At 37.3% G+C, this 16490-nt stretch overlaps 1 protein-coding gene across 1 annotated transcript; it reads right to left on the bottom strand.

The window, feature by feature from the left end:
* Nucleotides 1–695: 695 nt before the first annotated feature.
* On the bottom strand, nucleotides 696–16490 carry YTHDF1 (YTH domain family, member 1). The gene is made up of 5 exons (XM_010291370.1): nucleotides 16444–16490; nucleotides 16004–16028; nucleotides 14421–14500; nucleotides 8267–9793; nucleotides 696–2172 (listed from the first exon to the last, which is right to left on the bottom strand). The coding sequence occupies exons 1-5, from the start codon at nucleotides 16468–16470 to the stop codon at nucleotides 2146–2148; spliced, it is 1686 nt and encodes a 561-aa protein (XP_010289672.1). The 5' UTR covers nucleotides 16471–16490; the 3' UTR covers nucleotides 696–2145.

The raw sequence follows: 16490 nt of genomic DNA, 5'->3' as shown, positions 1-16490 counted from the left end.
CCTGAAGTCTATAGGTATATCACAGCAAAGATAAATTTTCCCCACCACCACCACATCTGAAGAAAGAAATAAAAGTTGTGTAAGTAACTTCTCTCTTCAGGGTCCAGATGGAGCTGTTCTTTTTGGCTCTGGAATCACCAGTTGCAAGTGTCCTGACGTAACTGAAACTAACAGCAGGTGCTTTTATTAGATGGTAACACATTCATAAAACACAGTATTGCTTCAAAAAGTCAGTTAAAAAAAGGTATCAAGTCAAATTACTAAAGTTAAGGGTTGGGAAATACAGTTAACTGCTGTAAACGAAACCATTCAGAGCTTTACTTCGATGTGGAAAGCAGTACTTTTCTCATCCTGGTGACCCGTATCTGCAATATGGCCTCCTGAAAGCCACAGGACAACTTCCAAGTCTTTCTTCAGCTTCTCTACCATACAAGGAAAAAGCAAAGTACAAGTGACAGCCACTGTACACGCATGTATTGCCTTTGAGGAACGGTAACATTCAAAGCAGCTTAAATGTCCTCTGCAGAGTCTCCTGCAAAACCCTTCTGCAGTTATCAATCACGCCACTAGCAAACATCCAAATTACTCAATCAAAACGCTACTCAAATTAGAGTTATTTCACAAGTTGCCATAAAGGGCAATGATAACATAGGAAGACAACTGAAAGCAGGGAAAAAATGAAAATGACATCAAACTTGCTAAATATGTATTGTTTATTAAGGCTTGTATTCTCCTAGAGGAAAAAGTTAATCTGATGCTGTCCATTACCCCTTACAGGCAGTAACAGTCCAGAGACAGAGTTATACGTTCTAAATACAAGTCTAAATGATACAGATTAAACTTTATTTAAATTGGAGGTCCTTTTGGAGTAAATAGTATTCAGAAGATACTTGATTTCTAATATAGTAAAAGATCCTCTACAATAAACACGTGCAGATTCAGTGTGCTAGAGCAGCGGACATGAGCACCATTTCCATGCTTAACTGGAACTCCAGTTGGTGACAGGTTCTCCGACGGTCCCCTCACTCCACAAAAACATGACAGCAAATTCAGTTTCTTAAAACAGGTTTTTTTACTCATCCAACAGAAAAAAATTAGACATACACACTGTCAATTTTAAACATCTGAGGCATAATCCATCATATTATCCGTACTATTAGTTCCTACGTTAAAGCTCAGCATTATCGGTATAAAACTTTAAATGGCATTAGGATTTGGGGGGTGGGAGGGAGTAATGAAGGGAAGGATTAAAAATGATCTGCAATTAACTAATAACACCTGAAAGCTGAAACAGGTTTAAACACATTGTCCAAAACCCCTGCAATGTTGATAGCATCACATTATTATTTAATTAAGCTACAAAAACCATAAAGCAGAATTATGGCTGAGAGAAAGCATCTCGCTCACTCTCGGCAGGATATGGTATAACAAATGCACACTGAAGCACTGGTTAACAGAATGTGAAAGGGAAATATTTTCCAGAGAAACAATTTCACTGACAATTTGATTTTTCTACTAGACAGAAAAAACCAACATGGCGCATTAGCAATTCTAAAAGTGTAATTGTACAGATAAATAAAGAGGCAGAGCAGCTGCACAGAGTGATCAGAAATTTAGTTTTTTCATTTCAAAATTCTGAAGTATCTTAAAAAAACTTTTTAGATGACAAAAATCAATGCATGGTTTCTTACTTCCGCGATGAAGAAAAAGGGCTTGGGAGGAGGATAATGGAAGATTTGTCATGTATTCTCCATAATCTGGCTAGGAACATAATTTGTGCCAAAATAAAGTCTTTGGGAAGCACTGACACTTTAGTATGCTCATGTATAGGTCCACATTAGGGTAATATAACTGTTTACCAACTTAAAAAAATAAAAAACAGACACACCTTTATTAATGATTTCTACAGAATTTTACATAGAAAAAAAGATACAAATTAATGCAGATCCACCTGGGCAAAAATAAACTACAATGTACTTAAAGATGCGACAACTTAAATTTCCCCTGCACGAGAAGATACATTGGAGCTGAAAGCTTTAGGTTGTCCTGATGCCAGGATACAGCACCAGTATACTTAAATTTTGTTTCTCATAGTCGAATTTAATATCAGTTCTAGTATATATATCAAACTGTATATGTTTATTCTTATTGTTTGTTGCGATTCTGACGTTCCTGCAAAGAGAAAAAAAGTTAAAAGTTACGACAGATTTCAGGCAAATGAACAAGCAAAAAGTTTTCAGTGGTATAACAGCACTAATGTGATCCCAATTATACACCTTGTTAAAACATTGCTGGTACATTTTATAAATATATTGTATATACCTTGCAAGCCCCAGGACCTGATAACTTAAATTAAGCACAGCTTCAGGTAGGACAGCTGAACAAATACCTGTACAGTCACTTCAACCTGACAGCAGATAAAGTTACAGTAAGAAAGGGATGGAATATCAACATTTCTAGCAGAAACAGGACCCGCAATATTCTACTTCCCAGATTATCCTAGTTACTGCAGTAATAGCACAACCAACACCAGCAGAAAGGAGATGGTAGATTAGTGAACTCCACAGAAGCAGCATAATTTTGAAGCACTTCAAATGGAGTGACTTTGGAGTTTAGTCACATTCAATAAAAGTGGGATTTGAGCTCTCTAGAAATTCTCTTCCTAATTCTTCCTATCTGTTCAAGGGAGGCACTGTGAAATACTTGACAAGGGGGAGGGAGCGGGGGGGAACAAAAAAAAAAAAAACATCATCAGGTGGAAGAAAAGTTATGTGCTTTTTGCATGGTCTGGTAAAAACCAGCAGGGCTCAGCTGAACAACCCAAGAACTTCTAAAAGCATTCTAGTACCGAAGCCAGCAGGGCTCTGAAGTCTCTCTCAAAACTTCCTCCTAACCACAAATACTGAAAACAGATAAAGGTAATTATGGGATACCTGCAGGCACCCCTCAATTGCTGCAAGTCTTCATCTAACTAACTTGTGCTCTCCCAGCAGCAAATAGCCATGCCTGTGCGCTGACGCAGAGCAGAGGCTCTGCACAGAGCTTACACAGGCAGGTTGAGCAACGCAGTAACATAAAAGGGGGGACTTTTTAAATAATTGTTTCAGGATAAGTTGCAGAAGACAGCAAGACAAGTTGAATAAAATATGCTGCTGTATCTTTAGGCCAGTGCAGTTTTCCAGCTAAGACACCATCCAGATTGCATAGAAAGGGTCCAGCGTTCCTGTTTCCCATTTCATCCCAACGGTGTTTAAAACACACTGTATAGTGCAAAACAGGCATGTAAAGACTCTACTTTGTGTACTGTACTTGAATGCATCAATATGGCACCAAATTCTACTTCAAGCAAGAAAACTGTGAAATAGCCTAAGCATAAAAGTCAACTCCTAAACGAATGTCTTCAGATTTTACTTGTTTTGTGGAATCTTCCTGTACAAAATTCATCTCAAAATTGTTTCTGCTGTGATGTAAAGCTTATTTGTAAATATACCAAACATTATAAATGTAATGGACTGTATTTGCTACTTCAGCAGGTTACAGCATAAAAATCAGACAATTTTTTTTTAAATGGAATATATTGATTTCTGCCTCCAGGCAGAATAATATTATTTCACTTTCCGTAATAAAATTACAGCAACAAAGTCTAGTATAAATTCTTAATCTATGATTTAAGACAGAAGTAAAGTATAGTTACATTGTTTTACGAAGTCAACAAAACAGACTGCATAAAGTGGTATAATTTGTTTTGAAAATCTGTATTCTCCCTATCTTTTAATTGCTGACTTACGATGAACTGTCAATGAAAGTAATTTCTTAGTGGCAGAATATCAGAACATATTAGGTGTTGTATGTTCTTAATGAAAAAGAACTTAAGGCTGCCTGACATTTCAAACAAAAGGTGGTTAGAAAGAATCTAAAAGTGAATCATATCAATCCCATTTTCAAGGCGTCAGAAATACTCAATTGTTCCACCCTATTTCCATTTATAAGGTGGCAAATCCCCTTTACTCTGCTTTCCTGCCCTACCATGCTCATCAGCCCATTCCTTCACATTGCCACCTTATTTTTACTTTTCTGCGTAGTCATCCACTGATCCTCACAATCCCACTTCCTTTAAACAACAAAGTCTTCCATTCTCATGGACTAGTCCCACACAAATAGAAGACAGGTTAGCACTTGAAACTTCTACCTGGTACCTAGAAACTATGCTCATGGCATTCAGAGACTCACCTCAGGCTTTATAATTCAGTAAAAAGTGATATTTACTGTGCAAGTTATTGTTCCTCCTTCCTTGCTTCTTGCTTTCTCTCTCAGGGGCTAATCCAAGTCTTCCTTTTTAAAAGTGCCTGAAACCATATAAGCTGACAGGGAGGAAACTGATGCAACAATTCTTTGTGCTCTCAAGCAGGCTACTTTTTAGAAGCTTTAAATCTCAAAGTCTCCTCCTTACTGCTATTTATCACTACTGCAAGCAAGAACAAGCAGTTTTATAAGCACCTAACAAAGCTTTGTTCATTTTGCTTCTGAAGATCCATCCAGAGCTATCATAGTTTCTCTTCTCCAGTACCTCACAGGGGAGCTCCTGTTGCGTACTTCTCCTTCATGACATTAATATGTATAGTCTTTAGGCACAGGAAAAACAGGTTTTCACAAAACCTGCAGAAGCTTCCATTTTGGAGACGCTTATCCCTCTCAAAATTCTGTTCCCTTCACCTCAGTCTGAAGTAGCTCTCAGCCTTCCTACTAAACTTTGTCAGTGGGATGAAAGCATTCATCTTCTGACAGAGATACAACTGTTATCTTTATATCAAGAAACACAATTAGTATTAATCTTAAAATAGAAACATTTTTTAACTAGTTTTGGAGGACAGACAATATTCCATCCTTAAAAGTTCTGCATCAATGAATGTTTTCAGAAAGCATACTGAAAGGAAATGCAGAATGCTAGAAGAAAAGGAGTATTTCTAAGTGCCAACATGCACTAGCTAACGCTTTGCAATACTTAATCACCCAAAAGGAGAAACTGTAAGCTTGGTGATTCAGGAGCTTTCCGAGATAAGACTACTCAGCTCCTCCAGCACAACACCAAGGTGTAGCCCTTGGACTAGCTAAGTGCCTTGACACAGACTACAGGAGACAGCAGAGCAGTCCAGTACGATAACTGTGACCACCTAGTTAAATACAGATCTATGAAGACAAAGTGCTGACAGTAGATCAACCCATCCATCCTACCACGAGATGCAAATAAAAATACCAAAATCTGAAATACGTTTATCTTTACAAGCTTTTTAACTTCAGAAGTCAGTTTTATTAAGACTATGCAAGCATGTTTCTAGGGAGTGTTAATAATTAATGCCACATTATACTGCATTTTCTTTTTAAAGAATTCCTCTCACACATGTTGCAACTTTTTTACATTTTAAGAGCATGAGCTTTGATCACAGAAGTTGCTCTCTCTGTGGACACTGACTGAGAAATGCTAGGAGGGTCAGGAGAGATTTCATGTCATTCACTTTCTTGCTATTTCATTCCAGACACCCATATCCTTCTATTACTCCTTTCCCAGGTTCTGGGTCATCAGACTGGGCTTATATAGTTTATTACTATGACAAATCAAAAGTTGACTTACATCCCAGCATGAACAAATCTTCCCTCAATTCTAGATGATGATACAGTCCTTAAGCAATGCTGGTAACACTGATGAATTTTTGGCACTTCAGCGAGTTTCATCCAGCATTATACCTGCCTAATCCACATTTGATGATTTGGTGTTAACACAGAGGTTCCTAGATCCGTTAAACTCAGAACGCACACACTGGAGCTTCCTCAAACACTGGCTAGCAGCAAACTGTAACCATCGAAAGAAATGCTAGGGGCTTGCATTGTATAGATTACATGAAGTTATTCTTCCCTACTAAATATTTGTGTATAAATGAAGTTAAAGCATTCAAGCCCTCCATATGTAGATTTTTATGAATTCTGGCCCTTTATAATCACAATAGTGGTGAAATGGAAGCACAAAATTTCAACAAGTAATTTTACTGCTAAACAGAGTATAATAAACAAAACCCGTAACAACTTGAAAACCATTTAAGATGGCACGTATACAAACAACCATCTGAAAACGTCAATTAGGTCCTAAGATACCTTAAGATTCTTCAAAAAGTATCGTCATAGGAAGGTTAACTAGCCTAGTAGGAAGGTTTCAACTTCAACAGCACGAGCTTCTCAACCATAAAGTTTAAGCGTGTGCATATCCTGCAGAGAAACTCTTCTAGTAAATCAGTTGTACTTCTAAGATTAATTTAGTCAATGAAGCAGAAAATACTAACTTTCCAGACAACAGTTTTATAGAATACAACTTGACAAGCAGTATCTTATTTTTCATTCCCTCGCTGTTATCTGCTTTACCTTTCCAGCACTATTATCTTCTCCAGTGTACTTCAATTGTCTGTATACTGTCCTATTTTCTAAGCTATTTGGAGGAATCTAAGAAATGTTAAATTAGACTTCAGAGTTTGTTTTCTGAATGCATCATACAAGCTAGAGCCTCAATTTTAAATAAGGCAGAAAAAAAAAAAGCATTATTTTGAAAAAGTCATCTAAAGCAGTGACCTGGGTAAAAATACTGTATCAGCACTTGAACTGAAAGTGGGAAATAGCTGTGTATGTTGTAACAAGCCAAAGCTGGATCAGCCCAATGGTTGAACATCAGCCGCTCAAGCTACTACGAAGCAAAGGAAGTTTGGCGTTCAGTACACAGCCATCTGGATCTTCCTCAGGCCAGTAAGTTAACTGTTCAAGACGACTAGATCTCCCAGCACTTTCCTGGTACTCTCACTCCTTCAACACTCATTATTCTCCCCTCCAGACTTGGCAGCAAATCACAGGGATACTCAGCATTAAAAAACCAAAACAATCACACCCCATACACTGGACAAAGGAACCCAGGCCTTTTGACTTATTCAAGATTCTCTCCTACATAAGGAAACACCTCTCTTCAGGATACAGGTTGCATTAAATATTGAATTGTTAATTGTCTGCTGAAGGAATGAAGTGTTAAAGTGCAGGCTTTTAAGGTTTTAGCCTGTGGAACCCCACAGGGACCACACAAGAAAAACTTCAAATCTTAAGCTCTCCTTCCCTGCTGTGTTGAGTTATGCTATGCACAACTCATCTGACGGCTAGGAAAAGCTGAGCTAAAAAGTTCTTAAGACACTGACCTCCTTTTCTCTCATAATTTAAGGGTACATTCTATGAAGACAGTTTAAAGAAATTTTATCCGCACTTTTAAATGGCAGTAAAACCTTTAAAATGGCAACTTCAATTTAAGCTCCAGAAACACACATTAAGTCTTTGCTTCAAAAACGTTTTGCACTAAACTAGCCTATTGAGTAAATATTTGAAATGCTATACAAAAAAGTCTGTGAAACACTATTAATATCAAGCCACTTTAGGTGTTACTTAGCTAGTAACAACACATCCCAACATCTATTATTTTGTCAGTCCATTACTTCTAGACTGCCTAATTAGAGAAAGGCATTCTTGAAACAGAGACCATGGGATGGATAGGGACAGATGTCTCCTGCAGTAGACTAAGAGCCATGAAAGCATGTTACTGCCCAAATTTCTTTTACTACAACTTGACTCAAAACTTTTCAAGAATTAGTAGACAGATTAGACCTGGGAACTGAAAACCTTTATTTACCCAAATAATAATACATGTGACTTCAGCAGCAGATACGCAATCTTTCTAGCACTATTCCAGCAATTTTACGCAGCTCTTTCTTTTCCAGAGAGATCAGCTAAACAAGACCAGGCTTCTGGCTCTTAACAGTGATGTACAAATTTCAAATGCCAACACAGATATCAGTTTTAACAGCACAGCTCCAGTCAAACACTGTTAACACACCTCACATTTATAAAGGCAAAAAACTTAAGTGGCAATCATTGGCAGAATCCAATTCTGAAACAGAAACTATTTTCTAGTTTGTTAGCCATTTTAAGATAAAAAAATATATCAAACTCAAAAAAACCCTGGACATAATGTCTTTTACCTGCATTACCATTTAGCTTTCTGCTTTGAAACTGTCACAGACAAATAAGCATCAGTTTGTTTTTTGTGTTGTTAAACATACACAAAACCATCAAGTTGAGATGTATTAAAAACATTTTGAATTCCTACTTACATTTTTTCCACCATAGCAGCCTTCACATTTCATTTTCCCCATATCTGTGTATAAAATAAATTTTTTAATAAGTTTACCTTCCGCACCACCTCCTCCTCTTCTTGGCGCTTTTCATAATGAGAAAAGTCATCAAAGATGGAGGTCGTGTGCTTGTAAGTAGCAATAATTTTAAGCACTTGTTTTGCTTTTTCTAAGGGCACCTCCTGTGTATCACGGGAGTTTGTAACAGGTTTGTTGTCATTGTTCTCCAGCCTGATGTGTCGGAGCTGGTTGTTGGGCACATCCTTCACAAAGATCCACTTGACATCAAATTTCCCCTTCCACTTGTCCTGAGACCAGACACCTGCACTGGTGCCATAGTCCACAGGTGATTTCATCTCTGCTACTCCACAGAAGTGTCCACTGCCATTAACACTGAATAGCAAGTAGACTGGACCCTTGCTATTCATGGACCGAAAAGCACTGTCCAGGCGTTTGTTGCCATGTTCCGTACTACACCAAATAGAGTACTTAATGGAACGATGAATATCATCCTCGGAATAGCTCTTTATTATGAACACGCGTCCATTTTTAAGGTTCCATTCAAAATCTTTAGGGTTATAGCTGTGAGCAGCTTTCAGTTTTTCAAGAACAGGATGGGACTCGCCACTTGGAACAGGGTTAGGCTGGGTACTGCCAGCTGAATTGCTGTCATTAACAGTTCCTCCACTTTGGCCAAAAGCTGCATTTCTGTTGCGAGGAGCTACCCAGCGATTTTGGGGCGGCTGCTGAGGGGTCTGATACTGCGGCTGAGTCAATGGAGAAGGTTGAGTTGGAACAGGCTGAACAATTTGTTGCTGCGGCTGTGGAACAGACTGAGGAGAAGGTATCTGTTGGGGAGCAGGAACTTTTGCCACAGGACCCTTATTGTCCCAAGTACCTATGTCCATATTATGCTTTATAGGTGGAGGAGGCAATGCTCCACCGATTACAGGTCCAGTTTTTGTTTTCATTTTAGGCTGTGGTTTTGCAGGCTTGCTAGCAATAGCTGCCCAAGAGGTTGGTTTGGATACTGGCAAGTTCACATTAGATCCACCATTACCAGAGAGGGCACCTGTCATCCCAGCACTGTTGACAACAGAACCTACTGTTTTCACCGCCGAAGTTGTAACATCTCCACCAATCTTAAGTCCAACCATTCCCTGTTCAATGCTGTTCATTCCAGGAGCTTTATTTAACGTATCATTATGAAATCCTGTTTGTCCATCCACAATGGTACCACCCAGTGAACTAGGCGGGTAGCTGTAACTGCTCCCATATGCTGAACTTTGAGTCTGCTGTCCTTGGGATCCGCTTGTTCCCCAAGCTGAGAAGGCAGGATTTTCAGGGAAAAAGTTAAACCGGTGTTGATAGATATTATTTCCCAGACCCCCAGGCTGTCCAAAAACAGCATCGTGCATAAAATGATGATCTCCATTACTGAGCTGTCCATAGGTGGTAAGATACGGGATAGGAGGATCTCCTCCTGTAGACCACGGTGCTTCACTGAGAGAATAGGGGAACCCAATAGATGGTGGATAATAACTGGACAGATAAGGATCAGTCATTGATGGATAGCTACTGTTCTGTTAAAGGAAAAAAAAGTAACTTCAGATATAAAAACCCCCTTCATTTATAAATAGCCACAACACCAAATAGCCATCACCAAATAGAAAAGAACAGAGGTAAGGTAATTTAATTTTTAATTACACATCTTAGTTCACACTCCAAAAACGATACTGCATTTTAGCCCTGAATCTCAGCTTTTGTAATACGCCCTAGGACTACTGGCTCACAATGATGTTAGTACTTGAGATTTTGAGACCATGTAGACTTAGTTACATTAGTAAGGGTATTTAGTGGCTTCTTCTAGAATTACTTAATCTACCAATACACACAAATATTTCAAGGAACTTACATATTTTGTGTCTCACAGCACTAAGGATATTTAGCATTTCTAGATAGCTACATGGGAGAAGTTTTAGATTAAACTAATTTAATATGACAGTACATAACAGAAAAAATGATTACAGCCCTCATTATGGAACCGTTTTCAGGGGCCAACAGTCCCTGACAAGCAAAAACATACCTGAAGTGGTAAAACATGCAAAGGCTACTCCTGACATAGACAGGATCACAGTGAGATCACAGGCTAAGAAACATGCCAAGTTTGCTGTCAGCAGACCTAACAACTAGAGACTGAAATTAAAGTGATCAGTATACTACAGACAAGTATATGCAAATATGGCGCATAATAGATCCCATCCAAACTGTTTGGGAAAGACCCTATTCAGCCTTTCGCAAAAGTCTCTTCCTCCCTCAGTTACAAATGTGCAAGACTGTTTCTGACTGTCCTTCCAAATGGACCATCTTTTCCACTCTATGAAATAAGAGACTGACCCATTATAAACCAGTAGAATCTCTTCTGAAATTCTAGCTTTTCCCCCCTCTCAACTGCTTCTTAGACCAAGCAGAGAAGCCTTTCCTTCTACTCTAAATTTTCTGCTGACACCTGATGTTGAAGCATTCCATATGTTTATCATACTCAACAATGCAAGAGAATAAAAACAGAATGTTCAAAAATAGGTTTTATTCCTCTTTAAATAAACTTGAAGCATATCGGAGACCTTCCAAACTGACACACTAACTGTAATGACCAGTGAGGGGGAGGGAAGGTCAACATCTCCTGTTAATGAGTCAAACAGTAGTTAGCCTTTCCTTACTCATGGAGAAAGATTATTTTAAGAAGAGGAACTAAAATTTCTTTCAAACGTCAAGACTTCAAACTTGGTAAAAAAAAAAAATCATCAAAATCAGCAAAACAGCACTAGAACTTCAGTAATTTTTCAAAAAATCAGGTTATTTCTCAGCTCATTCAAAAAATGAAGGAAAAAAACCACACATCACCTTGCTGAAGATAAGCATAATAGTCAACTGATACAGAGTAATTTTTACTGCTCATTTTTCAATGACTCTGTTGCATGACAGCCCAGAGTAATTCAATATGCTTACTTTCCACATACAGAATGATACTCTAAAATGCCCAAGACTTACATACAGTACTGCAACCACTTCCAAGATTTAAAAATAGCCTAAATCCAGGGTTATTGATTCAAAATAAATAATCTCTGCCACTGTTTGTGCTGCCTTTATTTACATGCAAATTCTGTCATTAACAAGAGGTATGCAATCCACCTTCCTTATGAGAGGATGCCCTAAAATGCCTTTAATTTTCTGAGACTCCCAAGCTAAAATCATCAATATTTAGCACAGGAAAACACCATTTTTCTGAAAGAGATTTGAGATTGCTATGTGTTATATCTTAAAGTGTTAATATTAAGAAAATGTAAAAACAGATGCAGATGAAAGGGAGGAGACACAAATAGTTCTTCAGAGATGCTCATGTTCATATATTCTACAGATCTAGAATTTATTAAGACCAAAAAGAATAAGCCTAGAGAAAGTAGGTGTTTTGTCCTGGTATATTTCTGCTAAAAGATTCTGGACAATTCCCGAGACTGTTACCCCCTGTCACACAGCCTGTAAAGTTTCCACAAGGATTCTAAAAAGATTAGAGGAAAGTTTCAGCAGATATCCTTACAAAACATCCAATCTATTTTGACTGGCTGTATGCCAAAGTGTGTAAAAGGAACCCTGACAGAAGTTCTTCACTGCAACAGCAGTACATTTATTTCAATGAACTTACCCTTGACTTTTCTGCACCCTTCTGTATTTTTAAATTAAAAAACCCAACCCAAGACCCAACCATTCTGTAATTAGGAAGGGAAGCCTTCTTCCTTAAGTATGCTACTTGCTATTAGTTGCCTGTTCCTTATGAATAAACTTTTGGTTCTGGATGACATTACAAGGGGGATGCCTTTCTTGCTTTAACTTTGTATATGAATACTCTACTTCATTCAGTTCCCTTTGCACCTCAAAGTACTTTTAGGATGCTTTATAACAAAACGCTATCACGTCTCAAATTTGATCTGTATTAGCTACTGCTACTTGGATACTAGAACCCTTATGGAAAGAAAAGGCATCCCCGCTACTCAGGAGCTGTTTTCAACAGAAAGAGGGAAGACATATTTTATTTGATTACATAACATACTCAATACTAATTTTAAAGACTAATTTGTATTTTTAAAAGATGAAATTAACACAATATTACCAAGCTACATTTGATCTTTGATGTCAAATATATTGTTGTGTCAGCTGGGGTTTTGGTTGTGTTATGTATTTTTTAAATTTCTTAGGGGTTGTTTGTATATCCAGTCAGTTTCAAATCTTTTTTTGTAAGTCACTTATATTTCTACAGAATTTTAAAGGGCTGAATAAGTCTGAATAGTTAGATAATAAGGCTTTGTTCAGGAACATGGTTGTCTTCAGTACAAAATCTCACAGTCCTAATTAATGCTACTGTCACTTTCCACTTAAAATTGTTAGACGACCTACACAATTGTTTCTTGTAACACACCAATTTCTTACTACAGCATAAATAAATCTGTTAATGAAGCAACACTTTCATGCAAAAAAACTTACGGAAATTCTAGTAGTCATAGCAATTTTTCCATTTAATCTTATAATTGGGCTTGTTGACAGCCAAGACAAATTTCTTAGAATTAAACTATAACAGACAGTTCTACTTTTTTTCTATGTGAAGTTTAATGTTCAGTATATTTCACATTAGAAAAACGTATCTTGATTTTAAGCAATTAAAAATTACCCATAAATGTGACGAAGTGGAATTCCAAAAAATTAGAGAAAGGCAAAAACCTCAATGCCTTTCAAAACTACTTTTGCATTAAAAAAGAAAATTTCATTTCCTTTTTCCCCCCACAAATTTCCTGTTTTTATACCTGATAGAGTACATTTATTCCAGAGAAGAAGGAATGTTTCCCATTAAATCATTTTAACTTTGAATAAGTCTGGAGAACACGTCTATGCTGCCAAGGACTATGAAGCTTAGCTCAGGAGCCAGAAACCACACAGTGCAGAGCTCAGAAGAGAATTCACATTGTCATATGTACACTTGTCCTGACTTCCACACTGGTGTGTCTTGATTGCTTTCAGGATGGAAATGAGCTCAAGTACATCTACATTGTGCTAAGTTTGCACCCTTCCCGAAAGCTGCTATGATCCAAAACAAACTCGTAACACAGTTCCATTTGACTGCCCTAGCAAAAACAGTTAATACACCCTGAAGATAACCAATACACAGTACATCAACTGATGCCGTTTGCTGTAGTGTTCATGTTCAAGATTAAATCACAATTTCCACAAACAAAACAGAACAGCACATTATATGCTTTTTTTTTTTTTTTGGCATTAGAATAATCTTCTTTTGCAAGCAAGTTCAGTGATGTCACCAATATTAACTCTGGCATCTATCAGCTTCAGGCTGAATTATAAATTTCCCTTTTAAAACATAACACTTAGCCTTTCTGCCAAGAAATGATGATATACCTCTGGTACACACCTCTCTCTGAAATGGTATTTTATTTTTGTGAAAGAAAACTTTTTGTATCTCCAGTTTCTATACATTTTGTTCACTTTAAAGGTTTGAATGTTAAGTCAAAAATTATTTCAATTAGAAGATATTTTCAATTATAATGCTATTTAAGTCATAGATGTTGATTTAACATACATTATAGTGAACTAGATTATACTGAGAGTTTATATTACAGTGCCTTACTCTTAAAATAACACATTTTTAATTCTTAAGATATTTCAGAGGACATGAAAGAACAAATATTTGCTGAAGTGTAAAAAGAAAGTGAGACAACTCTACAAGGTATCTAAAAAGCACTGAAACCATATTTCAACTACACTGATTTCTAAGATTATACAAATTACACAAATCAGGAGAGCCCAAAAGCAGAACCTTCAGATTCCCACATGCAACTCATCTATCAAAGAACTGTAAGATCAAATAGTCTGTCACAGTCCAACCGTATCAATAACCTGCAATTTGAGGAGCAATCAGCAGACACTAGTTGGAGCATTAACTTCATTTTCACTTGTGGCCATCTGGATATGCAGAGTAATATTAGCTTTCTGAGCACAAATGCTAGTTGTATTACCAAGTAACACAATATGCTAGTCATTTCTTTTTCCATTTCTATTTAAGGAATTTGCTCCCTCAACACAATCCTATGAATTGAGTGCCAACAGCATGCCTAAGAAAAAAACCTAAGTTAAAAATACACTAACCTGATTTGACTGCCCAGAAAGGTAAGGTTCAAAATCGTTGTCATGAACTGTATCCTTCTGATGTAATGAACCATTTTGCACTAGAAGAAAAAGGTTACAACATATTATAATACTGCTTAGTAGTGTTTTGGTAAAGAGTTCCACCCTATGTTATTTTATGAAAAGCTGTCTGTCTTCTTCACAGCATGAAGACTCATAGAGAGACCAAGGAACAGTATTTTTCCCTCCAAGGCGTTTCAATTTGTATTACTGCTTATAAAACTAAATTCGAGTCCATTAAAAAAAATAAAATTCTGCAGTTGAGAGTTAACAGACAGTTCATAAATTAACTCTGAACAAAAAAAAAAATATTGACAAGAATTTGGTGACAAATATTGGGAAACAACATCTAATGTTCTGGTCCGAAACTAATTCGGAGTTCTTCCAGCATGAGTTATTCACTGTTTAAGTTAAGTTGGCTAAAACAAGATGAGGTGAGGTTACATTTAACTATGAAATAATGACTGCTATGTACCTTGATATCCTGACATTTTCAGAAAAATTTAAGTCTCAACTTTCTCATTTGTAAAACAGACATTTCTGCCATAGTCAAAACCTACTTAAGCATAAATTAATGCGTGAAAAGCATTCAAAGCCCATTACTGAAAGATATACAAAACCAAACCTGTTATTAGGTCATTTCAGATAAGTTCATTTTTTGCTTTAAATTTAAGAAAACAAGGTCAAACACACTATGTGATAGGCAAATAAAGCAACTACGTCACAGAGCAGCTAAACTAAACTAAAAGTAACACTAGACCAAATAGGATGTTTAGCAAACAAGTTTGGGAATTCACCAGAACACTTCTGCAAAGTTTGTCAGGGAGTGCAGAGGTAAAAGAGTATTTACAAACATAGGAAATAGCATCAAACTTTCTGTAACTGAAGTAGCTGGATTTTTAAGGCCAGTTAGATATATTAAAAAGCAGTTATGAGTTGAATATTGCTAGTTTCTAAGCCTAAACAGTTACACACTTATTAGCAATCACAGTAATAATCAAGCTATTTTCTGAGATGATTGGTTATTAAATTTAATTTCAAATGAAGCATGGGCATTATCATAAAGAGCTTATTATCTCATCAGAAATTAACTATTTTTTATTTAAAATTCTTTAAATAATTGTGTTTGTAGGCTTATATATGGCAGCTAGTACATACATCAGTCAACAGCAGACTAGTAACACAATTGTATTCATATGGCAGGAAGAGACTATGCAAAAGTATGTAAAAATATATATTGAACAGGCATATCCTCATGACTTTATGTAGAAATCTGCTTTATTTTAAGAAAATTAAGAGCATTGTTATGTTTAGTACTAACACCTAATCCTTCCCACTATAAACTCAGTAGCATTAAGTGGGATGCAAGCAAGCCTGTACTCATAACAGTTTATGTTATTTTTCAAACAAAGCACAACTTCCTTTGTTCCAAATGTTACCCACAGGGACTAAGAGCAATACCTTTCTGCTCACTCACAGGTACCTGCAATAATTAATCTGTTACAGTAACAATTTAAACGACCAGATCTCATCATGATTCTCACCTTTATTATCCTGTCCTTTCGGTCTCTGGGAAGCCATGGCACATGATGGGGTAAAAGGAAAAAAAAAAGGAGGGAAATAAAAAAGTTAATTTTAGAAAAACGCTTTTACTGTCACTGCAAAACACATAGCTTTTGAGGAAGGGTAAGAAGCTCATTAAAATGGCTAAGAACTTATTGGGTCTTATTTGAACTGCGGTTGAGGGTTATGTTTCACGTATCGTTCAGCACTGGCCTTCCTTAGAAATGGCCACGGCTCTCGAGAGGCAGCGGGAACGTATCGTGCCCACGGGAGAAGTTAACGAGAAAGGTTAAGCTCTAAAGAAGCTGGGAGGGTGAGGAAAAAGCCTCTCCCGGGCCAGAGGCAGGCACCGGCCTGCGAGGGAAACCCCCCGCCCCCGGCTGGGGAGGAGGCAGGCCCTGCGCCTCGCTTCGCCACTTACCTGAGGGTCAACGCTTGTGGCAGACATAATTCATGTACAGGGCCGCC

Source organism: Phaethon lepturus, unplaced genomic scaffold (assembly GCF_000687285.1).
Source record: "Phaethon lepturus isolate BGI_N335 unplaced genomic scaffold, ASM68728v1 scaffold26317, whole genome shotgun sequence".
In the NCBI taxonomy this organism is placed as follows: domain Eukaryota; kingdom Metazoa; phylum Chordata; class Aves; order Phaethontiformes; family Phaethontidae; genus Phaethon; species Phaethon lepturus.
The sequence above is the reverse complement of the archived record's forward strand: the minus strand, read 5'-3'. Positions and strand labels throughout refer to the sequence as shown.

Bases quoted from the DNA above. Each gene is read 5' to 3' on its own strand.
- YTHDF1 (XM_010291370.1), bottom strand. From the start codon at position 16,470: ATGTCTGCCACAAGCGTTGACCCTCAG. The intron at 16,029-16,443 runs GTAAGTGGCGAA...ATGGCTTCCCAG, and splicing joins CCACAAGCGTTGACCCTCAG to AGACCGAAAGGACAGGATAA. The intron at 2,173-8,266 runs GTAAACTTATTA...TTCTCTTTGCAG, and splicing joins AGGAGGAGGTGGTGCGGAAG to GAACGTCAGAATCGCAACAA.